This window comes from Hoplias malabaricus, chromosome 15 (genome assembly GCF_029633855.1).
Source record: "Hoplias malabaricus isolate fHopMal1 chromosome 15, fHopMal1.hap1, whole genome shotgun sequence".
NCBI classification, from domain to species: domain Eukaryota; kingdom Metazoa; phylum Chordata; class Actinopteri; order Characiformes; family Erythrinidae; genus Hoplias; species Hoplias malabaricus.
Window position 1 is genome coordinate 16,349,927 of NC_089814.1, and position 24,910 is coordinate 16,374,836.

General features: G+C 39.0%; 3 protein-coding genes and 1 non-coding gene across 9 annotated transcripts in view; 1 reads left to right on the forward strand and 3 right to left on the reverse strand.

The window, feature by feature from the left end:
- ankhd1 (ankyrin repeat and KH domain containing 1) overlaps window positions 1-1,601 on the reverse strand; it is a 35,251-nt gene extending 33,650 nt beyond the window's left edge. For 2 of the 6 annotated variants that reach the window (XM_066645425.1, XM_066645424.1), the window contains exon 1: window positions 1,131-1,600. In XM_066645425.1, the coding sequence (XP_066501522.1) occupies window positions 1,131-1,406 (276 nt within the window). In that variant the 5' untranslated portion in view covers window positions 1,407-1,600. Of the gene's footprint in view, window positions 1-1,130 lie in introns of all 6 variants that reach the window. The other 4 variants (XM_066645423.1, XM_066645421.1, XM_066645422.1 and 1 more) reach the window with 3 other exon arrangements.
- Window positions 1,602-7,135: 5,534 nt separating this feature from the next.
- On the reverse strand, window positions 7,136-11,365 carry zgc:110540 (deoxynucleoside kinase). Its single transcript, XM_066646289.1, has 7 exons — window positions 11,156-11,365; window positions 9,585-9,700; window positions 8,741-8,934; window positions 8,455-8,602; window positions 8,227-8,342; window positions 7,992-8,091; window positions 7,136-7,721 (listed from the first exon to the last, which is right to left on the reverse strand). The coding sequence occupies exons 1-7, from the start codon at window positions 11,247-11,249 to the stop codon at window positions 7,695-7,697; spliced, it is 795 nt and encodes a 264-aa protein (XP_066502386.1). The 5' UTR covers window positions 11,250-11,365; the 3' UTR covers window positions 7,136-7,694.
- A 491-nt stretch (window positions 11,366-11,856) lies between these two features.
- On the forward strand, window positions 11,857-11,938 carry trnas-gcu (transfer RNA serine (anticodon GCU)). The gene has a single exon. It is a non-coding gene; the product is annotated as a tRNA-Ser (tRNA).
- Window positions 11,939-14,088: 2,150 nt separating this feature from the next.
- cd248b (CD248 molecule, endosialin b) lies at window positions 14,089-17,304 on the reverse strand. Its single transcript, XM_066646288.1, has one exon. It carries the CDS (start codon window positions 17,170-17,172, stop codon window positions 15,091-15,093), a length of 2,082 nt encoding a protein of 693 aa, XP_066502385.1. The 5' UTR covers window positions 17,173-17,304; the 3' UTR covers window positions 14,089-15,090.
- Between the last annotated feature and the right edge of the window lie 7,606 nt (window positions 17,305-24,910).

Below are 24,910 nucleotides of genomic sequence, written 5' to 3' on the forward strand. Positions count from 1 at the left end.
TCTAAATACATGACACTCAACACATCTTGAATTGTTGGTTTGGATTCTTGGCTAATTAGATCTTGCAAAGATGAGTCAAAACCCATTTTTGTTGCCAGAGTCAGACTGTTGACATTATACTAAGGAGACTGCTGCAACATGGACCACCTTTTTTGCCCACAAGAGCCATGTGTTTAAAAAAACGTCAAAGCTGCTGTATTACAATACAAGCGAGTGGAGTTTAGATTAGGGGCACAACTGTTCTAGAAGGGAAAGTGTCGAGCCAGTTACCGAGCGTTAAGCCGAGCTAGTTAACATAAGGAGCTAAAATGTGAAGAGTTTCATTCCTAAACGCATTAGAAACCACTTTCAGGATAGGCATGTTTTGCCTGATATAACGTTACGTTGTTTGGGAGTGGGCATTACACCTAAAGCAAATTAGAATGCTATACGATTACAAATGCCCCATATACGAGCTGAATAAACTGTCTCTTTCTGTTATACATCATCTGCTAGACTTGTCAGAAACTCGGTGGTGTCCAAACTGTCAGAATTGTAAATGGGGTGTTTGGGAAGAAACTCATCGTTAAGAGTTACGTAGCTGGACGGGCAGCTAGCGTTAAACTTAGCCAGACAGCTAAAGACGTTTATTAGAAACAGAGCCCACAATATTGTTGCAGGGCGTCGTTTCAGAAGGTTCTTCGTAGTTAATGGTCCCAAACGACGCCAGGAGAATTTGCACACCGCTGTCAAAACTGTGGATGCGAGAGTAAACAGCTATAAAATGTACAAGTGGCGGACGATTTGTGTATAGGCCCAAGTTGCAGCCTTCGTCGCAGGAGCGCTGCTAGCTGCTAACGTTACCTCCCAGCGCAGAGCAGAGCTGCTGGAAACGTGGGCTGAGACATTGGGTCAAACTCTTTTATATTATTATCACACTACGCCGTATGGCCGTGGGGTTTATTCAGAAAGGTGTTATGGCTCTAGTTCAGTGGTGTTTGATGATATTACATGTAGTGGAGTTGTTTTGTTGAGTTCAGACTGGAGCCTGTGCTCTCATCCTGGCGGAGTTACCGTTAGCGAAGTACAGTTAGCTTCACTGAGCTAGTTAGCCGAGCTGCTCCAGCGCTAGCGGAGAGCGAGAGAGTTACCTCCGAGACTTCGTCCTCGTCGCTGCCGGACGCGGGGCCCGAAGAGAGCACGGCGGCGGCGGTGAGTTTGAAGTCGAGTCTGTCTGCCGAGGGGCCGCCCGCCTCGCCAAACAGCCGCACTTTCTTTCCCGCGACGCCCAAGCCGAGGCCTCCGAGCCCGGGTCCTGGCGCAGCCGCGACCCCCAGTCCCAGCGCCGCGGAGCGCGGAGTCACCGAGTCGAGCTCGTCCTCGAAGCCGTCCGTCAGCATTGCCGTCCCGGCTACAGCATCCTGCATACTTCCCCTCAATAAGATACTTCAGTTGTGAAGGCAGCGGTTCCCCTTCGCGTTCCTAGGGGTTCTCCCGGTATAAAATAATTTCGTTCTACTTCAGAAAAATCCTCAAACTCTCCTGAAGCGAGAACAGATTCTCTTTCCCCCAAGCCATTAACTTTCTAACAACCTAGCCCCGCTATGCTCTATTTGTGTATAGACCCGCCTTCCCTCCAAATGCTCGCCGCTCATTCGCCCGAGTTGCGATTCGCTCGTCTCTGACTGGCGAATGCGCACGCTAATCGAGCCAAAGCATGCGGCGTTAAGGTTGGTTTACGTGAGAGCTTTTAAGATTTAACGCCAGGAAACATCTTACCGCGCACGTGATTGGACAATATACTTGTCTTTCACGGGCCGGTGCCGCCCATGACCCCGCCCCCTCCCACTCTTTAGGAGAACAAGAAGTGGAGGATCATTTGCTTCAGGCTTACGGTTCTTAAGACTCTGCAAAGTTAAGTTTGCACTGAGAATGTAACGTTTGGCGCAGTATAGATTATCAGTTTTAACTGTCTGTAAATTCACAAAATATGAATATATAGAATGTTGCACAAATAAGAACATACCCAGATAAATTATATGTTGTGTGAATTTCTTAAGTTCCAAATAAATTAAACCCACCCTAAACGGGAACAAATTTAAAGACTGTTTTGAGCTTAACATGTTGAAAACATACACACACACACACACACACACACACACACACGTTGCCGTGGCGGTAGGGCTTGTGTGGTCTCTTAACCTCCAGGGCTATGTCATCGGGAGCTATTAGCTCCCAGTAGGGTCTTCCATGGCGAACAGGTCTGGAGTGAATATCCAGATAAACACGATCTAAGAAGCACCTCTATGAACATCTTAAAAGGATTAAAGTGTACCTTGCCCAGTAGATGGTTACCAGGACCTACCCCTGGAGACAGGCCTGGGGGTAGTCTCAGACGGCGAGCGCCTGGTGGCCGGGTAGCCCACGTAACTCAGCCTGGTTCAGCTTACTCACAAGTCCCCGGCTGGCGGCTGTACAGCTGGAGTTTGTCCCAGTAAACGAGAGGGTCGACTCAATGCAGCTCCGGCTTGCAGAGAGGAAAACATTGACTGTTGTGTGTGCACATGCACCGAACAGCAGCTCAGAGTATTCGGCCTTCTTGGAGGCAGTAAGTGGAGTTCTAGAGGGGATTCCATGCACTGACTCTATTGTTTTGCTGGGGGACTTCAATGCTCATGTTGGCAATGACTGGGAAACCTGGAGAGGAGTGATTGGGAGGAACGGCCTGTCTGATCTGAACCTGAGTGGTGTGATGTTGTTGGACTTCTGTGGTAGTCATGGTTTATCCATAACGAACACCATGTTTGAACATAAGGATGCTCATAAGTGTACTTGGTGCCAGACCACCCTGGGCCAAACCAAAGGTCAATGATCGACTTTGTGGTTGTGTCTTCTGATCTGAGGCCGTATGTTTTGGACACTCAGGTAAAGAGAGGGGCTGAGTTGTCAACCAATCACCATCTGGTGGTAAGTTGGATCCGATGGCGTGGAAAGCTGTCGGACAGACATGTAAGTCCAAACATATTAGGGTGTGCTGGGAAAAGTGATGTTTGAAGATAAATAGTTAGGGTGTGCTGGGAAATGCTGGCAGATGACACTGTACAGATGGATTTCAAATCTCACCTCAGAGAGAATCTCTCACATGTTCCGGAGGAGGTAGGGGGAATGGAGTCTGAATGGACATTGTACTGGACTTCCATTGTAGAAGGGGCTGCATATAGCTGTGGTCAAAAGCTTGTCTGTGCCTGTTACTGGGGCAACCCAAGAGCCCATTGGTGGACACCGGTGGTGAGGGAAGCTGTCAAGCGAAAGCAGAAGGTTTTTTGACCTTAGCTGGCTAAAGGAACTTCCAATTCTGTAGATGGGAACCAACAGGTGAAAAATGCTGCAGCTGAGGCAGTTGCAGAAGCAAAATCCAGAGCAAGGGAGGAGTTTGGAGAGGCCATGGAGAATGACTTCCGGGCAGCCTCAAAGAGGTTCTGGAAAACACTCCAACAGCGCAGGTGGGGGAAGGGGGACAGTAAGGATGGTGAAACTTTGAACTCAACTGAGTGTATTGTTAGGTGCTGGAAGGAGCACTTTGAGGAACTCCTTAACCCGAGAGACATGCCTCCTGGCCAGGAGGTAGGGCCAGAAGTGTCTGGGGTGTCAGATTCTGTTTCCTTGGCTGAAGTCACTGAGGTGGTGAAAAAGCTTCCCAGTGGCAAAGCCCCAGGAGTGGATGAGGTTCGTCCAGAGTTACTGAAGGCACTTGATATTGTGGGGTTGTCTTGGATGACAGTGCTCTACAATATTGCATGGACCTTGGGAACAGTGCCTTTGGATTGGCAAACGGGGGTGGTGGTTCCTATTTTTAAAAAAGGGGACCGGAGAAAGTGTGCCAATTATTGTGGCATCACACTTCTCAGCCTCCCTGGGAAAGTCTATGCCAAAGTACTGGAAAGAAGAATCCGTCCGATAGTCGAACCTAGGATTTTGAAGGAACAAATGCGGATTTCGTTTTGGGCATGGAACTATGGACCAACACTAATTTTTCACAGATGATTGAGAGGGCGTGGGAATTCCACTCTCAGTTCAACTCCACTCCACTCATGCTTTGTGGATTTGGAAAAGGCGTCTCACAGAGTTCTCCGAGAGATTCTGTGGGAGGCGCTTTGCGAGTATGAGGTGCCAGGGTCGCTCCGGCGAGCTGTACAGTCCTTGTACTCTCAGAATTTGAGTTGTATTTGCATCCTCTGCAGTAAGTCAAGCTTAATGTGTTTGGAAGGATTTGGATTTGGTTATAGGTTATTCACACATCTTTTGAGAACCTTAGTCTCACCATTCATTTGCATTAAACTGCTTTCACTTGTACCACCCTGCACTTTTCAGTGAATGTAAATATGAAAAAGTTAATTTGGTGTAAGTAGCCGTTTGAAACTGTATAAGCAGTAACATAATTAATTTTAACATTGATTTTGAATTTTGTATTCCTGAAATGATTAAGTTAATCCTTTGATCATTACAATTTTAACTGACAGCTTGGAAAGTAATTATTACCCCGAAAACCACAAAACACCTTAATAGACTGACTGATGATGATAAAACATAATCATAGGAAATTTAGTAAACATACGTAGACCTACACATATATCAATATCAATATAGATATTTACATATATTTCTCTTTCGGCTGCAGTTAGCAAAAGGGCCCATATCAAGAAATGATAAAAAATGATATGGGCATTTTTTTTCTAATGGGTCTGATGTGCACAAGGCTAAATATTATTAGCAAAAATGTGCCATTCATTCTACCATTCTACTCTATGCTGTCTATATCTTTGTAATCTGAGCGGCAAAAAGTGCAGTTTTAACTTATAGATTTTTAAAATTGTAACTAAATGTATTTTCATTACAGTTCCCATACTTTTCTAGTTATGTTTTCAGTCTGCAGGCATATTTTCCAAAGTTCAGTCTTAGAAGTTGGGCGCACTCTACTTCTCAAAAAACAAACAACTTAAGATATATTCAGTGATGCTAGGTGTAGGCTTGGGCATTTTTACTTTATTGTTCTAAGAACACCAGCAGTTTTTTGTTTGCAGAGGATCCGGAGCCTACTTGGAATCACTGGCACAAGGCAGGAACACACCCTGGTGGGGCACCAGTCCTTCACAAGGTGACACACACACACACACACACAGACACTTTTGATTTGCCTATCCACTTACCAACCAGTTTTTGGACAAACACAGGGAGAACACACCAAATTCCTCAGTCACCCAGAGCAGGACTTGAACCCATAAACTCCAAAGTGTGTAATTGCAACACTACCAGCTGCACCACCATGCCACCCTCAAAGTGGAGTTAGATTTTCCTCAAACTGTGTTTTGTTTTTATCTGAAAACAGTGTTGTTTTTATCTGTTTTATAAATTATGTACCTGAAAAAATATATTAATATCTAACTATTCAGGTGATAAGAACTAGGGCTCAATTTTGGCTAACAAACCTGGTTTTCCTTCACACCAGTCATTCAATGCGTGTTAATTTACTGGCTGAATCAAATGTGCTGCTAAGATAAATTATTAACCAGTGGCTATAAACTCTAAATCAAGGGGTTCCATGAGAAGGTTTGGAAATGTTTCTGCTAACACATATTGACAGACTTAAGTCAGTTTTATATTCACAATGTTATATTTAATGTGCAATAGTCAACAAACCTGCAGTTCCATAATTCAAGTCCTCACATTCAAATTCGTGTAAAGATTCAAGTTCAAGTAGGTGAATTGAAAACAGAACACAAATATGTCCCAAGAAGTTGTCTGAATCTGATAAACAGTACTTAAAGTTCACTTCCTAGTAGGGTAGTAGGAAATCCGGAGAAGCGCTTACTCAGCAAACTTTGGCACAAAAAGGACAAACTTTGACATTGAAAAGCCATCTTTAATGGAACAAACTTGGCATTCTGCATTCTCCATCCTTGCAAAAAGTGGAAAAGACTAGCAAGTGAAAACACAAGAGAGAAACACCCACTGCTAGGTCTCCAATTCAGATTGTAAACTTGTGGTTCTCAACAATGCCAGAATGAGAAGTTGGCAAAACGTGGTCATGGTTTTGTGGACATTCCTGTCCAAAGTGTAAGGGATGACAAAGTAGGAATAAATCAATAAAGTATATTTCTTATTAACATAATTTGACTCAGGTTTCAAAATTTAAAAGCATAGCATATAACTCCAGGACAATGAAGGTATTAGCACATAGGATAAACCATTTGGCATGTTGAAAACACAATAAAGACAGTATTAAAAATATTTTTATTAAAATCCAGAAAAAATACTTTTATCAAATCTAGTTGTTTCCTCACAATTTGCTAGGCCTCCAGTCTGTTTGTAAACTGGAAATGGATCTAATGTTTTTAAGAACCCCTGTGGTAGTAAAGATTAAAAACAGTGTCTCGGTCAGACATGCTAGGCTAGCTCTCTCCCTCTAAGTTAATGGCAGAAAAACAAAACAAAAAAAAAAAACAGCAGAGTCCTGGAAACACTGCATATCATGAAAAGGGATGAGGATATTTCTCTATCCATAGATGGGTAATATTGACTCATTTTGGGTGTTTCCGATTATTTAAATAAAAACCCATTCTAAATTCAGAATACTGCTAACTGCACGATAAGAAACTAAACTCAAGTTATGAACATGTTTCTGCAGTCATTCAGAGAATAAAATCCTACAGAAAAGTGAATCTTACGCCACATACAACAAACATGTTTTTCTCCCTAAACATACTATTTCACCTTTAAAGACGTGAAAAAGATTTTAAAGATTCTGAGTGTAAACAAACCAGATAACTGCAGTTCCTCACAATCAAAGACAATCCCTTTAACATGCCTATGTAATTTCATAAAAACACAGAAAATCAAATTAGCACCTAAATTTATGATTTAGCAATAGCTTAATTGTGATTTTATGTACATAAACTCATTACTTGGAAGGCCTAAGACTACTTACACAGTACTCTAGAGATATTAAAAAACACAAAATGCTGAATTTTGCATTTGATTTCTTTACATAATAAAATATCAACTTCATAATGAGAAAGGCTGTCAGAAAACACCACCAGAATAACATAAAACAAGTTTTAATGTCACAAATATAAATACATATTTACACAGAGGCAATAAAATCATGTGGGACACTCACTTGCTATTGATTTAAGTAATTTGTTACAAAAAAATTATTAGCATTAGACACGTGCAAAAAAAAAAAAAATTAAAGTTAAAAAAAAAAAAAAACAAAAAAAAAAAACATCCCAGCAGTCACACATTTGAGGTCTGTATTGTTTCAGCACCTAATATGCAGTACTAGTCTGTAATATGTCGACAAGAAACATATTACATGGACTGCCATCAGATATATCGCTATTGTCACAGAGGTGTTTCTGGCATTTCAAATACTTATCCTTGTCACAGGAAGGTCTGTAGAAGCTTTGGTGCTTCATATCAATGTCTTTGTTTACATGTGATTCTGTTGTACAGAAAATATGGAGGGCAGGTAATAAATGAAGAAATAAAAAAAGGATTGACCTTTTTTAAAATCTCATCATCAAACACCAGTACCTGGCTTCATATATATGCTTTGACAATAAAGTGTACGTCTCTTGATTTTTGCAATAAAATTAATCATTTAACCCATTAACATATTGAGGTGTCTAGAGAATCGAGAGCTTGACTGTACGAGGTCACAGCGTACTCAGGAATTCATTCACCTGTAATGAAACAGAAAACATTTACTACAATTTATCAGCGTCTATGTCATCAAACGTTTAATCAAAGACCAAGAAAGAATAGTACAAATCAATACAAATTTGTAACTACCAACAAACCTGGGGTATTACACAAACTAAACTAAGAATTTCTACATTGTAGATTATCTGGCATTCTAGACATTTTCATTCTCATGAAAATATACATTTACTTATATAAATATACATCACAATATACATTTCATTTTCAGACTCTTCTGCACATCAGCTTACCTTGTCCATCATTCCCTGCTGTTTGATTCTGTCATTTTTGAAGTCTTCTTTAACATCCAGCACCAGAATGGGAATATCTTTCAGGTACTCAAAATCAAGCCTGAAGACAACAGCAGTGTCAGTCTCTTAATACAGAGTTATAAAATGCTATAATATCTGGCTAATAGCATGTAAATTACCATGAAATCTCCACTGAGAATGCATTTTCATCACAATGTATGGAAAGGGGACTCACTGTGTAGTTCTGTTCTGAAGCCAGCATTCATGTTTATAATGAAGTTGTTCCAAGTATTCAAGTGGAATGCCTAGTTCCTCCTCTCGCCCTCTGACTTTAAGACGCTGCATACATTGCTGTAAATCACAATAGTTATTAGACCAAGGGAATTTATTGTATTCCTTGAACTGTACATATATAGTTTTTGAACATGCCCCCCCCCCAGTCAACCATTGAAAAATGTTATACCTCTGGACCTGCCCTCAGGTAGATCATTGCATCGAGCTCAATCTCTGACTCAAACTGAGAGAGGAGCCAGCCATGCCAGTCTTGGTAAATGGCCCATTCAGTCTCATTCAAATCTCCAGACTCAAAGAGATTTGAAGCAAACACATACCTAAGGAAAAAATAAAAAAATAATTGTTTGTGAATATAGTGCTTAGGTAGTAGTCTGTAAGTGTTTTAAATGTACAATAAACCCCACAAAAACTACATTTTTAAGTCAGTTTTATAAACAAACTTCTTGGTTAGGTACCTGTCACTGTAAACAGAACGCTCATAAAATTGGACCGGTTTCTCAGCTAACTGCAGTTTGGCAGATGGGGGCTGAAGCTGGGCACGTACACGACTCAGACAGGCATAGCTCTGGAAGGTGTAGGACCAGCGGCTGGGTTTGTCATACAACATCTGTAGCAGGTTGCCTCCACTCTTCTGGGATGTGCTGAGTTCCTAAAGAGGTCAGGTTAGATTTTAGGCAGAACCTCACAATGTTTAATAAGCTGCTTAAGTTCTGGATGGGCATTTGACAGAAGTTACATTCCTCACCAAATATTTGAGAGCCTAATTAGATGGTATACTATTTGAAGACTTAAAACAGTACTGTGTCACCTTCATGTTGTGGTTAGAATCCAGCTGAAGGGCATTTACATTCCCTTTCACTACTGGGTTAATCAACAACTTCAATCAATCGTTAAAAGAGAGTTCCAGTCATTTTCAAAATGCCTTTTACATCATAATACATAAATAAAAAGCAATACAAATAGGTTATATATAAAAATTACATCTAACTTCACATAAATCAGTGAATTCACCCTTTCGTAAGGTTCTGATTTGCAACATAAACCACCTGCTTGTTTATGTAACCAAGTACTTATTGGGTGTAAAACTTTGCTGTATACTATTTTTCAATAAAATCACCCCAGATTTTTAAAAAACTCAATTGCATCTGCTTGTATTACTATTGTTAAACATTAGCTCCTGTTTTAACATCCTTTTATACTAATATTACCTGACAACTGTCTGGTTTTGTCCTGCAAAGTCAATCGATGAATATTTGCAAGATAAGTTTACATAGGTTGAAAAAATATCAGTGTCCTTACCTCATATTCATTCTCTGTAGTCTGAACATTACACCACTTTCCAATAGGCTCTGGAATAACTTCCCACTCATCTGACTCTTTTTCCAGCAATCGGACAAAGGTTGATTTCCCTGCAGCTGTTTAGAAACAGACACTAAATTAAATTATCTTGTTTGTGTGAAAGTACATTGAACACCTGAAACATAAAAGTAAATTAATAATAGTTATAAATTGCCTCAAACTTTATAAGTTTATAAGTTATATTAGTAAGTTAATAAGGATTTCTCAAATATATGTCATATGTCATAATGTATTAAAGAGGGGTCATTTAAAACATTACATTACATTATATATTATTATATTATATATATATTACAGTATCTGTTTCTTCAGCAGTTTTATACAGATTTATAACAGTTCTAGATATATATACATAGCTGTCCAAATAAACTTATGAACTTTCATTACATTCTATGCTTATAACTATTTATTTATACACACTGCCATTCCTTGCTGCTATTATTTAATTTCATAGATATAGTGCCTTATTATGTGAAGTTGTATTGTCTATAGTTGATTGTGAGTATGTCTATTTAAATTACATATGGTCTTATTTTGCCTAGCACATTGGAGTTTAGAGAAACGGAGTCTCGTTTAGCTGTGCACTGCTGTGTTGTCTAAATGACAATAAAGTTCACTTTGACTTTGAACTGAACTGAGAACATTCTTAAATGAGGTTTATTCTACGACATTTTTCCAACATGTTGTATTCAGTTCATCTTAAACTATCTTTCAGATGTGGTTGATTTTCATGCATAAATGCAAAAAAAAATAAGACCTATCTTATTAGTTTTATATTTATGCGTGAAGATCTTACATTTCAAGCTGGAGACATTCCAGCCACATTTCCTTTCATTGTCCTACATTGTCATATAGCAATCTGAAATACTTCATAAGTTACTTCATGTTATTAATTTGATTGAGACTGGATTACAACTAGTTACTTTTATTTCGTTAGGCGTTCACTTGTGAAATCTGTCTGAAAAGAGACTGAATAAATATAATGAAGGAAAATATCCGTTTAACATTATATTTATCAAGTGACTCGCAGGAATCTCCTTAAGGGCTTCATGTCACTCAGTGAGGACAGTAGTTAATATAACAGTCCCATGATTAAGTCCTTTCTAAAGGCATTGTCTGCGGAGAAAACCCTGATCTGGATTAAGAGCCATTTCTGATTCAGCAATACACCTCCTCCACTGCTCAGAGTTAGAAAATGATCAAACGTTTGACTTGAAATGTTTTCCAGGACAAACGAAACACCAAAATGTAGAGAAAATAAATTCACGTATGTTTTATTAAGCCAGATTAACGTTAAAGTGCAGAATAGTTAACCCGCTGATTCACATTGGAACTAAGCTTACACACATTTGGCGCCAAACAAAAAAATGCGAGAATTTATCACAAGCTTAAAGGAAACCCTGAAAAATCTCGAGGAAAAAAATCAGTTTACAGTGAAAAGACAGAACTGACCTCACTGCGAGTGGTGAGGTTTAATATCTGTGTTTAAATCCACAATAAAATAAACTCACCAATGTTTCCCTCTATTGAGATCTTCTTCACTCTCTTTTCGAAGCTGTTGTTAAAGTCAGGACTCGAGCAAATTCTCTTCGGAGGAGTGGCCATGGTTAAAAGACAGCTTTCGGCAACGCTGCGACTGTAATAATTAATTTACAGTTCCGTTTGTTTTGTGAATTAAATTAAGCCTAAACTACGTGCTAAGCTCTGAGCGCCTTTCTCAAACTTGACTGAGCTACAGCTTCAAAATACGCGGCAAGAAGTAGACCGTGACGTCACCAGAACGTCATTACCGTTACTTCAGTGAAATACGCCCAGTAAAAAAAAAAACATGGAGAAACATGGAATATATAAAAGCAGCAGCATACCTACTATGCGTTTGACCAGTAGAAGGCAGTGCAGGCACAATTTACAAGTTAAAAACAAAGGTGGTGATAAAACTAACTTGCTGGCAAGTATCCTTTTAACCCATACAAGTTGGCTGGCTGTTTTTTTGGGATTATTTTGTCTTTATATATTTTGCATTTATTCAAGAATTAATTTTAGAAACCGTTCTATATCAAATCATTATTTAAAAACAACCTTACAATATATATAAAAAATGGTTGAACAAAGCAGAGTATTGTAATAATTGTATCTATATTTCTATATATATAGCTATGAACGCCGCGGTGTATTGTGGTATATCACCAGGGATAGAGAGCAGTGTCGTCATGACGAGGTGGCCGAGTGGTTAAGGCGATGGACTGCTAATCCATTGTGCTCTGCACGCGTGGGTTCGAATCCCATCCTCGTCGAGTTGAACCTTTTTTTTCCGTGACAAAATCTACATTATGCAAGTTCGTTTGAAATACGTTGTAATTATGTCCTGACATTATTTACAAGGCTGTTAATTTTATATGTACCCATTGCTGACAGGGGGTATTAAAGGGCTTGACTTCTCCAATTGGCGTATACCAACAGCAGACCTGTTAAAAGTTTGCGAAGTATAAATAGGGTTAACAGAGGTCCCGTTTTTCCCCGAAACACTATGTTTTTAGCCCATGTTCCAAATTTTGGAAATGTGGAAAAATTGGTCTGGTATTTCAAAAGCAACAACAAATTGTAGAAAGATCAGCCAGAAATGGATTTCATACACGCAGACAATGGCCTTCGTGGCCTTCTCCGGGTGACTGCCTGTAAGGAGATTAGTGTGTTTCCCCTGTGTCTGTGTGGGTTTCCTCCCACAGTTCACAAACTCACATTGGTAGGTGGATTGGCTGCTCAATGTGTCAATAACAAACAAAACAGAAATAGAAAAAAATAGAGACTGACAATTCAAAACTATAATAATAATAATAATAATAATAATAATGATAATAATAATAATAATAATTACAGAGAGTACCTGACCTGTGCATCATTTAACAGTATTTTGAAAAGGAGTGCTGTATAACTTTATGTATCAGTGGATCCAGCTTGTTCATGTGGGTATACATTTAAATGTGAATATATCTGAAATCTGCTCAACAAATTCCCAAATTTATTGTAATAATTTCATAAACCACTTAGAGCAGTAATATTATTACCATGTTCATAGTGAGGTTTTTGTACAATAGTAACAATATGCATCAGCTCGGTTTTCTCCAGTCAGTTAATTAAAACTTAAAAATGTAATATTGGTGATGACATCACACAAAAAAAAAGAAACTTGTTTGCTTATTCATTTTCAGATATGGGCTGTATGGACTGATGAGTCATGGTATAGTACCTGATAAATCAGACCTGTATTTTAATAAATGTTTTTCCATGTTATGAGGCACTTATAATATGATCTGATTTGAGTTCTACACACATTTAAAGTATCAGCATTTTTGTAACCCTTTGTTTAACATTTAATTCTACTGTGACTGAGAAGATGGCACCTCTGTTATTTGATCTCCCTCTCTTTTGTGGTCATGCTCCTCCAATCACCTTCCAGAAAGTAAGTCACACAAACATGAAATCAGATTTTCAGAATCTGAAATAACAGGAGCTGGGTTAATTAACTGGCTTATGCACAGACTCAGAAGGGAGTCAGTGTGGCAATGGTACAATATTATCAGGCAAAGAAGTGTTTCTGAAATGTTTCTTAAACATTTCTGTGTCACTGCTCAGTCAGTATGTGCCATCCCATATGTAAGATTTTTTTCCTTTCCTTTCCTTGCACGTCTAATGATGGTACAGTATTTTTAGGTGTGAAACACTTCATGGCACTGCCTATAACATATTCATCATAGACTAATATTCTCCACAAGGTGGCGCCGCTCACTCCCTTTTAGGCACTGCTCACGACGTGCTGCTCAGTGTTTTGTATTCAGACACAATGCATGGAACACATGGAACTGTACCACAGGGGGCGCTATTTTTCATACCACTCACTCGTTGAGGGGGTGCTATTTGAATCAAAGGCACATTGTATCCTCTGCTAAGGTCTCATTACCTGAATAATTATCTAACTTCTGAGTTACAGCACTTAAAAATTACATTACTTTATTCTGCAGTGGACTGCCGTGGATAGACTATTAGGGTAAAACAAAACTGAGTTGTGTGTCTGGCAGTGGTCTTCAGATCATATGTTTTCAAAGAGAGGAAGCAGTTGTGGTTCATTACATTCTTTTCATAAATCATTTAACCACAGAAATGTGACAAAATCGAATTCACTGTGGCTCGTGCACTGTTCATCTCTGTGGTTGTGCAACTGATTTCATTTGGTTCATTCAATTCCAGACTAAGATTTCACATACGTGAGAAATGTGAGCATGCTGTTCAGACAATTACAGCCCGTGTGAGGCAAAAGCACAGATATTTTCAGATGGCATGTGCACAGGAATTGCTATTGCTATTAATATGGACGATGGTTGGCCCCATTTTGTCTAAATAACTGATTCTATAATAAAAAATGTGAACTTAGTTTCATCTCAATTATTCATTTAATACATTTTCAGGGGGGAAGAATCATTGTATAAACTAAGATGCTGTTCATGTGATGGTTTATCATAGACTTTCCTATGATTCAACATTAAAACCCACTGTGATTTTTATCTGAGATTGCTTTCCTCAGCATTCACTGACAGCATACTGTTCTAATTTAAACATAACATTCTCCTATTGAGGGCGCTATAAAATAATGCTTAAAGTCTGCAATTGCTGGACATATGACTGAACTGGGCTTCGTTATCTATTTTATTGCAGATTTACACTTGCAACTGTATTACTGTAATACAAAACATAGACAGTGATTCAAATTTGTTGAGTGTTGCAACTATTTACACAGGCAGTTCTACAGTGGGTCATGTCTTACAGTGCATTTCTTTACAATATTAGAGATAAACATCTTCAAAAGCACTGATATTAACTGTCGCAAGTTTTAAAAATCATATTTTAAAAACTACAACTGGCGAGTCAAGATATTTAACTGAGCAACATGACCTTCTTGAATGCATATATTTCAGAAAGAAATGAACAGCTTGGAAAACAATTGACATCACAATCAATGTGGGTATGCTTAGAGATCCTAAAACTCGTTCAGTCAAAACAAACTATCACTTTCTATCATGTACACATCTCCAATGTCTGCATGAGAATGAAGGGAAAGCTGAACAATTCTAAATAATAAAGTCATTGTAACATTATTGTTTATAAGTACACAGTACTATTCTATTAGCACCTACACAAATACAGTAAAATAGAAATGAATGTGCTTGCATTGAGATCCCTCATATTTGTATTTGCTTTCAATTGGAATCATGTTGATACTTTGCTTAAATTGTTTTAAATTTCGTACAAAATCTAAATTCATAATACAAAAGTTGCATCACTGTATTTGATGACAAACTGCCAATTTTGTAGGTAGGGCTCATTACTGTTTTTGTAAGAACAGGAAAAATTAGACTTAGATTTATATAGTCATTATATTCTATGCAGTTTCTCAGGCCTGTGATTTTGCAGTGTTTGATTTTGCAGGCTTGGAGTTGGAGGTCCAGTTGTAACAGTCTGTAACACTTTTGTTGCGTGGCTCAACAGCACAGCTTGTGCAGTAAACAATGCCTAGTGCTAGCATGATCACTATAAAGACACAAAGAGGCACTAATAGTGCAACTAGCAACCAGCTCCTATCATGCTTCTTTTTTCCATCTGGGCTTTGCTCTGGGCTGGGAGCAGAGGGTGAACTCATTATTGATGTAATCAGAGTGCTTCTATGAGAATGTCCTTTTTCATTTGGAAGATTTGTTGTTGCAGTTGAAGTAATATGGTCTTCACCCTGTAATATTTCATCGGGGGCGACTGATCTCCTCTTGCTGTCCAACCATAGATTTGATTCAACATCATTGTTTGAAGCAACAGTAATACTTGAAGGTTTATCATCTGATGTTGGAGAACTGGTGGTTTGCTCTATCCATTCTCTTTCCCGTGATGTAATATGGTTCTCCTCTGGTGTATCTGTAAACCAGCCCAAATCTGTGGGAAACCACGCCATGCTTGGTGGGTCAGTAAGCCATTCTAGGGTGATTTCATCTGGCACCACATCAGTTGTGTAAGCAGCATTATCCCAAGGGAGAGACGTTGGATCAGCTGGTTCAGCAGTTGTATAATACCCAACTTCTTCTTCAATTGGCAAACATGAATACTGGTCCGGCTGCAATTCATAACCAGCTTCACAACGACACTCGAATCCACCGATGTAGTTTTTACATATCTGCTCACAAGTACCAGGAATTTGACACTCATCGATATCATCACAACGGTCTGGATCCTCTGGCAGAGGAGAGAATCCATCATAACACAAACATGCGTAGGATCCAGGGGAGTTCTTGCAAGATTGCTCACAGCTGTCTTCCTTGCATTCATCTATGTCCAAACACTCTCCATACTCAGACAGCTGGTAGCCGTCATGACAGCGACACTCAAACGTTCCAGGTGCATTGATGCAGATCTGGGGACAGGGATTTTGGGAGCACTCATCAATGTCAAGGCAATTTTGACCATCCTGCGAGAGAAGGTAACCCTCTGGACACTTGCAGCGATATCCCTCAGAGCTGGGTTCACAATCAAACTCACAGTCTGCATTATGGCAGGGGTCCAAAGGCAGGCAGTTCTGCCCATCGTCCCCTAGCTTGTAATTCTCTGAGCACTCACAGTGGTAGCTAGAACCTTCATTTACACAATAGTGCTCACAACCTCCATTGTCCTGCTCACACCAATCCTTCAGAGCATCGGAGCAAAGAGGTGCATCTTTAGACCATTGGATTTTTCCATCCTCGTGTAGCATGCAGAGCACAGACTGTTCTCCCTTTGCACTGTCCGGACAAGACAGAGTGGCAACAGAACCAAAGGGGATATGGGTCAGCAGGGTGCTGAGCAGGTTGAAGGGTGTGGTGTAGAGCGCAGGACCACTTCCTTCACTCTTCAGGGGTGGACACATCCCTCTGTAAGTGTAGCGACACAAGAAACCATCCACAGGCAGCATGCATGAACCGTCCAGCCACTTGAAGTTGTTTTGGTCACTGTTGCTTTTGTCTGTAGTGTTGTAAGTAATGACCACACAGCGAGGTGCAGCACAGGCACTGGGCAAGTCATCACGTTGCCAGTTGGTGTATTGTGTGTCCTGGTCCCCAGTGATCCAGGTGAAGCCCCTCAAAGGACGAGTGGCTGAGCACTGGCGAGGCTGGCGCTGGAGGCCAATCCACAGCCTTAGTTTGGGTCTTGGACCACGACGTTCTCCAGCAGAGAGCAGCTCATGTATCAGTGTAGCTTCCTCTGGTCGCTTCACTGTAGCCAGGTTGCCCCCTTTCTCCTTGCAGCTCCTCCAAGACTCACGGAAAGTTTTACGCTGGAGGTGAATGGAGTAGCATCCATCTGCGTTGCACAAACCATCCTGCTCCTGCAAGCTCTGTCCAAAAGTCCCCAAAGGCAGGTAAAAGAATAGCCCTGCAAGAATAAGATAAGGGCATGTAGCGCACCACATCTTCCTCAGATTCCAGCCTATGTGCCTTCTTTTTTCAGCCAGCATCTTTTATTATTATTTTTTTGCAGTTGTCCTTCGTCTTACTTGCTTTCAGTTCTCCTTTCCCCAAAACGTTTGCAGTTCTTCATGAAAACCCCTGAAGCGTGGACCCTCAGCTCAGAATGGCTTTTGTCTGTAGCCTGTCTGAAGCAGAGAGACAACGAGGGAGGGCATGGACGTATGTTTTTAGAAGAGGGGGCGGGTAATGAGTGAGTGAGTGTGGAGGGGGGAGCTTTGGCCTGTGGTTTTTTCCCCCTGGTGCCGTATGGTTTTCATAAGTCTGTTTAAGGAAATAGTTTGTAATCCTGCCAACAGCCCCCCACTTTACCCTCAGGTCATCCACCAACAGCATCACTACAAATACAGACCATCACAAATGCATCTGTGTGCCTGGAAATTTTGTTGTGATTCTACACCAGGTCTCTTTCCTTCCATTCCATCCTAGTGCCCTGCATTAGGATTTTCATAGCATCTGGTATGTGAATGTAAATGTCCTTTTATGTATTAGAGGTTTTTTTATGCTTTATCATCACTTGAGACTCATATCTCATATCTCTTAACTCATATGACTGCACTGAATTGTCTAGGATCTTTGAGTAAATAATAAATATTTATTACTTTGTTCCTTGTCTCAGATTTCATTTCATGTTTAATGTTGTCAGCTATGAAAAGTAAATAATTTTCATAGACTTGTCAGATTCCTTGTAAATTACAATTTAATTAATCAGCTCTTTACATTGTAACTAAATAAAATGGGATTAAGGTGACTTTGCACAGACGTTGTTTGTATATTTTGACAGTAGAGTACAAAGATTTTTATCAGGCTCCATCTGGAGAGTGCACAGTAATTCGGGACTCTTCTAAGCATGAGAAATCTGGTCTTTCTGTCCTGTTCTGTTTGGATTAGAAACAAGCTGAAGTTCAAAACTTGAACTTCAATCAGAGACAGAAGACGGTTTTATTTTGCATAGCAGAGAAAGATTGTCTGTTTTCATTCACAGCAGAGACCACAGCTCACCACCAAAATCCCCATCAAAACTAAATTGCCCTCTTCAAATGGCTAACACACCAATTTGGTGGAGAACAAATTTCCCAGAAATGTTGCTATACCTTTATAGCAGGAACTCACATCTGATCTGAAATCATAAAACATAAAACAGAGACATCATTTGTTTTCCTCAGCTTGCACTGTTGAATATGTAGCTCAGATTTAACTGGCTTTGCAACTGTTATTTTTTTATTAACTATAATTATTTCGCATTTTCACTGGATTGGCTTGCAGGAACAAAATATCCAATTAGTATGAGGTTTTTTTTCTGTAGATGGTGAATGAAAAATCATTGCCTGTAGCAAGCAGTGTAAAAGGTGTCTAGATGTCAGACAGTTAAAGTGATGACTGCTTTTGTTCACTGTCTGTAAATCAAATCAACCTTTGGTTACCATTGCTTTCGGCCCTGAGCCCTGAGACCTCTGCTGTTAACATTTTTTCTTCCTTGAGCCAAAATGTACCTTTCTCAAATTCATCCAAAAGGCTGCATTGTTCCCTTCCAATTCAAACAGCTCAGTCCTGGCTCTGGCCTTTCTTTCCTTTCTCTGAACTCAAATGGCCTTCTCCAAGGTAGTTTTGCACAAAATATGTGAGAAAAAAAGATAATTTGTTCTTCTGAATATTTATTAAGTTTACACAGAAGGAACAAAATAATGATTTAATGGAAATTGCAAGCTCTTTAAACCTGACCTTGTGGCTTGAAATGAATAGCTAACATAAAGTAACTTTTTTGTGTATATAACCCTTCAGAGACTCCGATTTCCCCGGACTTTTTTTTTCCTCAACTCCCCAGATGTTGAAGCACACTTAATGTAGACACATCTGGCCTGTATTCCACACTGTCTGTTTGAATTAGCATCTTTCCATGGAATAGATGAAGGTTTCTGAAATAAGATCAGAAAAGCATAGAACTGAAGCCGTCACATTTGGGCTTGTATTTTGTGTCATGGAACATTTTTATGATACACAGTCTATGCACATAGAAACGGTTGTGCAAGGTGGAGTTGAACAATATTTTCCACTATTTTCCAGCAAAAAAATAAAGTTCTAGCCCAGTTCCTCACTCTCAAGTTTGCCCAGTTTGAAGATGTTCAGTGGTTAAACGAAACAGCTTTGCAGCTGTTCAGATCTACAGTTCACATGGGAACCATGCAGAAAACACTAGGATTGTTATATCATGGTCTACAATCTCTGTTAAAACTACATCAGCATAATTATCTGCATAAATATGAGGGTTTTTTGTAATGTTGCATGGAATGCGATGCTTTTAAGCTACTGTTTCTGCCGATCAGTGTGCAGGCAACTGTTTATGTCTATAAAATGAGAAATCTGCTCTACAGTTTTTCTACAGAGGAAATGCAACATCAGATTGGCCTTAGCCTTTGACTGTCATTTCAGTGCAACAAATAATGGCCATGAGCATTGCAAAGGGTCATTTCCTAACCCATGTCTGTAGACTGAAGATGTTATCATGTCTACTGCTGTTGCACAATTTCCCAGTGCTGCATGCTATGTTCTTTTTTTAGGAGGTTTTCCCATGCCATGCTTCACTTTACATCTCTTTAGACACACATTTACTTAGACATCTAAACCTAACAAGAAAATAAAGTCTTCATTAAATTAAAAAAATACGAGAACAGGTCATTTTTATTTATTTATTGTTTTATTTATAAATCAGCTTCCGTGACAGAGTGGTTAAACACAGTGGAAGAACATGTTGTTCAGCTCACTCTTGTGTAGTGTTCTTTGAGCATTGATAATAAATTGATTATATGCATTGATAGCATAAATATTCTCCATAATACAAAATATAAAGGTGCAGCTTGGACAGCTGCAATTCTATGATTTTCTGTTTTCATTTCAGAAAAAAAAATGTGAAGATCCACATAATCATCTATGTGTTGCAATGTGGGTAGATGTTACTCATAGCTGTCAGCCAACCTCATTTAAAGTAACTTGAATGTGTGCAATATGCAACATCCAAACAGAAAAAAAGCAAAAAAGAAGACAGGCTTGCACGCCGTTGTACAGAAAAATAGGTAATGTTTTTCACTTTTTTTACAGTTTTAAACTGAGGATGGTCTATGGTAGTATTTTGTGTGGCTCTTCTGAAAAGCGATCCTGCTCCACTTTATTTTCACACCTGTTTGGGATGTTCAGGTTCAGAATTGTTGGGGTCTCCTCATGACTATGGCAGTTGGATGGCCAATTAGTGAGCCCCTTAATGCGGATTCCCAGCTGTGTATCACAACGCAGAGATATTTACATGAATCTATACAGAAATATAAACCAGCCTTAAGTCATTAACCAAACACATGTCATTGCAACTAAATAGGGTTATGTTAATTTATATATTTATATTAACTTATTGTTTAACAGCTCATAAACACCTTAGCAGAAATGGAAAGTGTGATCATATGTATTTTTGCATATACTATATACATTGTGTCAGTCCTTCACAGGGCGACACACATTCACTTACATGCTCACACCTACGGAAACTTTTTTTTAAATCATCAATCCACCTACCAACGTGTGTTTTTGGACCGTAGTAGGAAACCAGCGCACCCAGAGGAAACCCATGCAGACACAGAGAGAACACACCAAACTCCTCATCTAGAGCGGGGCTTGAACCCACAACCCCACAACTCATATTTTATATATTCATCATAATTACTGTTATTTGAAACTGAATCTTATAGTCTCAGATTTGTTATTGATACTGATTCCTTTAATTTTGAGCATTTTCTGTGCTTTAAAAGCTCTTTTAATATTTAGCATTTTCAGTAATGTATTGAACTACTGTGTTTGTTAAGTCTTTTTGTCATTGCAAGTACAGAGCAAGTGTCCGCTTGCAGTGATCAGTTGATTTGATCACAGTTCATAGTGATTAACAAAACGTTTGTTTGTATATTTGACTTGCAGAGCGTGAAATCCCAATCCTCTCACCATTCAGATAATCACAGTGGTGGAGCCCCGAGGAATGAGGAATGTCGGGAAACTGTTGCTCATTTTGAGGGGGATGGGATGTTGGTGGGGGTGCAGCATCAACATCCTGTTTCCTTCTTTCTGGACAGCACTCTGGAAATGGAATGCCCTCTATGGCTGGCTGCAATAACCAAGGGTTAATGGGACACCCACTAACCCTGCGACCTCTTACTTTCACACATACTTCACTCTTCTGCACTTGATTTTTCCTCACTCCTTGGTTCCAGCTGTAGCCAAATGTTCCTCAGTTGACTTTTGTAGTAAAAAACTATCAAAGACATGAGATTAATCAGCTGACCATGGATGTGTAGAGACACCCTTCAGAAGATTAATACACATTTGTGTTCTGAACAAAAAAGGGAAGTTAATTGGGACAGGTTTTGCTAATCCAATACATCCAATACATCCAATACATAAGCTGATTGTACTATTTTACTCGGTCAGCAGCTGCAAATGTGCTCTGCCAGTTCAGACAGTTCAGCCAATATTGGCTTGCTGCAGATAAGTTCTCCATTAATTTTCCATTGTGTCCTCCTTGATACAATGTCTTTTCAATTCTCTCAGACATTAAGTATGTAAGCAGAAATTCAAGCTCAAGCCACGTGTACAGTTTTCAAATAATATAACATACAGACTAATTTACAGAAAAGCTGTGACATTGTGGAAAATAAAATAAAATAGATATCACAAAGAGCAAAGGTTTTCAGTGTTTTCATTGATCAACTTAATTGTGCTTTGTAAATATGAACACATTTAGAATTTGATGCCTGCTACACAATCCAAAAAAGTTGGGGTAGGAAGAAAAATGAATGTAAAGATTTTTTGAATATTCAAGTCTAGCATATTTAACAGTGTAATTTGTTTCCTGCAGCCCATCATGGAGTATCAGACAATGTTGACTGCTGTCTGCTGAGTGGCTGAAATCTTATGTAGCAAGAATGGGCAAATATTCCTCATTGAAAAGGTAATATGCAGTTCCCAAAAGATTAAAAAGTAAAGGTTGTGTGATTCTGTCACCACCTTTGTGTTGCAGGCATCAGTCAGTGTGTGACCATTTGAATATGGTATCAATCTTTATGGCTTATTTTATTATTTGAATATATTGGTACTTAGTTTTATGAAGTAACCTTAATGTTCTATACTCACGTATTTGATTCTTAAGAAGGACATATATCAGTAGATCGTGGTAATTTGATTTGATCATTACATTTCATATTAAATGTAACATGCTGTTAATCAGGGAAGTCTAACTTGAGCAATGCACAAAATATTTGTTCCTTAAAGTATATCTTCATCAGCAGCTTGTAGAGAAAGCAGTTTTACCAGGATGAAACTGAATTGCAAATAAATATTCCACCCAAATGCAGCATAGAGCATCTCTATGTCCCGGGATCTCTATCTAATTGTAAAATACACCTTTTTCAACCTTCAAATAAAACTTTGTTACTTGTTTATTACAGCCTCCACTGAGCTGATTGGGATGTATTATTTCAGTTCATACTAGGTTCCTCATTGCACCCCCACTGCATAAGCACCTCAAATGGATAATGCAAAAATCATATATCCATGACACACAGAATGATCCAATTCATAAATAACATAAGCTGTACAAAATCACATGCCAGTTTCAATTGAATAAAACTTCAATCAATATGTCCATTAAGCATATTACCTTGGGACTGGCACCCCCTCCAGAGTGTATTCCTGCCTTGTGTCCAGTGATTCTGGGTAGGCTCCGGACCCACCGCGACCCTGAACTGGATAAACGGTTACAGATAATGAATGAATGAATATTACCTTGTTATCCAATAGGGACTGGTTCCAGGACCCTCTGTGGATTGTATTTACACATGACCTATGCATATTTTGCTACATATTTTAATCTTATTATAATGTTGATTGCGCTGGATTTGAATATCCAAAGCCTTTTTCTAACCGTTAGGCCACGGCTGCCCCTGTATATTATACATCATATACAGGTATCAGTAAAATATTGTCATAATGTCAGGAACAAACATAAAAATCAGTTCAGCCTGCCCCAACAACTGCTGTATTTAATGCAAAATGAAAATTTGAACAAGCTTTTTCAGTAGTCTTACTTTACGTTCATCAATAATCAGGTTTCAACTGGTGCATAAGTCACTCTTCAGTTTGGTTAATTAAAGATTGTAACAGGCATTCAGTTCACATTTTTCTTCATTTTTGTTTTGAAATTACTCTCACTGTCAGGAAACTACACCTTCTCCTCACGTAAACTGTGTGCTTAGGGTTGCCAACTTTCTAAAATCAAAATAAGGAACATAGAGGCCGCACTTGTAAACCCTTTTCAACTTTAGTAAATGAGATATAACATTCTTATGGTCAGGCATTTAATAAGCCAACTGCCATCAGGACTCAGTGCCTGTCAGTAGCCTTTTTGAACAATGGCAAAACAGAATCTCTCATGTATATTGCAAATATTGTATTACCAGCTTATAGTAAATATTAATTTAAATTTTTCATTAATTACAATAAGATCTGAAGTGATATAATCTTATTGGTCTAAGAGTCTAAAAGACTCATTTGTCTTATTTAGACTCATTTGTCTTACACTGTAATAATAGTTTGTTAATGTTATTGTTGATCTATATGTAATTATCTAATGAGATTTTTATTTTAAAGAATTATGTTGATTCTAAAATTAATCTGTGATGTGTTGAGGGAGAAGGAATCATAGTTTCTTCATGAAACTAATGCTAACATTAGTTCTATCTGAAAGCAGAGCTGTAGTTCCCAGTGTTTCAGCACTGACCTGAGCACAGCTGCAGAACAACCCCCTGTGGGAGGGACTGAGACTCCATTGGCTACAGCACTGAATGATGGACAGACAACTCTGGTTATGATTGGCTAAATAAAAGTGATGACCAATGAAAATCCCGTTCTCTGTTTAGGAGCCGTGGAGAATCTGCTCCTCACTCCGGCTGAGAGAGAGCTGCATGTTTCTGTTTCAAACCATTGCCATAAAAGTGTGACCTCAGAAATATGGAACAAACTAGTTCAAAATATTTTGGTGTCCGAATACGGGAAGATTTTGTATTTTACAGAATTTTAAAAGAAGAAAGGAAAAAAATAACTTAAAGACTACATTTATCTCTATAATGCTATTACATTCATATTTTATAAAATATTTATGTCCCATATACAATGAATGATTAGGAACATCTACTTTGTATTTTTACTCTTTGTCCATTTTATAATTTCAACTGACCACACACGAGCACTTTGTAACTGCATACTTCTCCATTCCCCCCTGCTCTTTAATGGTCAGGACCCCCACTGTACCACCACAGAGCAGGAATGATTTGGGTGGTTGATCATTCTCAGCGCTGCAGTGACACAGACATGGTGGTGTGTTAGTGTGTTTTGCTGGTACGAGTGGATCATACACAGCAATGATGCTGGCGTTCTTAAATCCCTTAGTGTTACTGCTGGACTGAGAATAGGACACCAACCAAAAATATCCAGCCGATAGTGTCCTGTGTCCACTGATGAAGGACTAGAGCGTGATCAGCACAAACTGTGCAGCAACAGATGAGCGACTGTCTCTGATTTTACATCTACAAGGTGGACCAAAGAGGTAGGAGTGTCTAACTGAGAGGACACTGTCTAAAAACTCTAGCAGCACTGCTGTGTTTGATCCACTTGTGCCAGCTCAACACACACTAACAC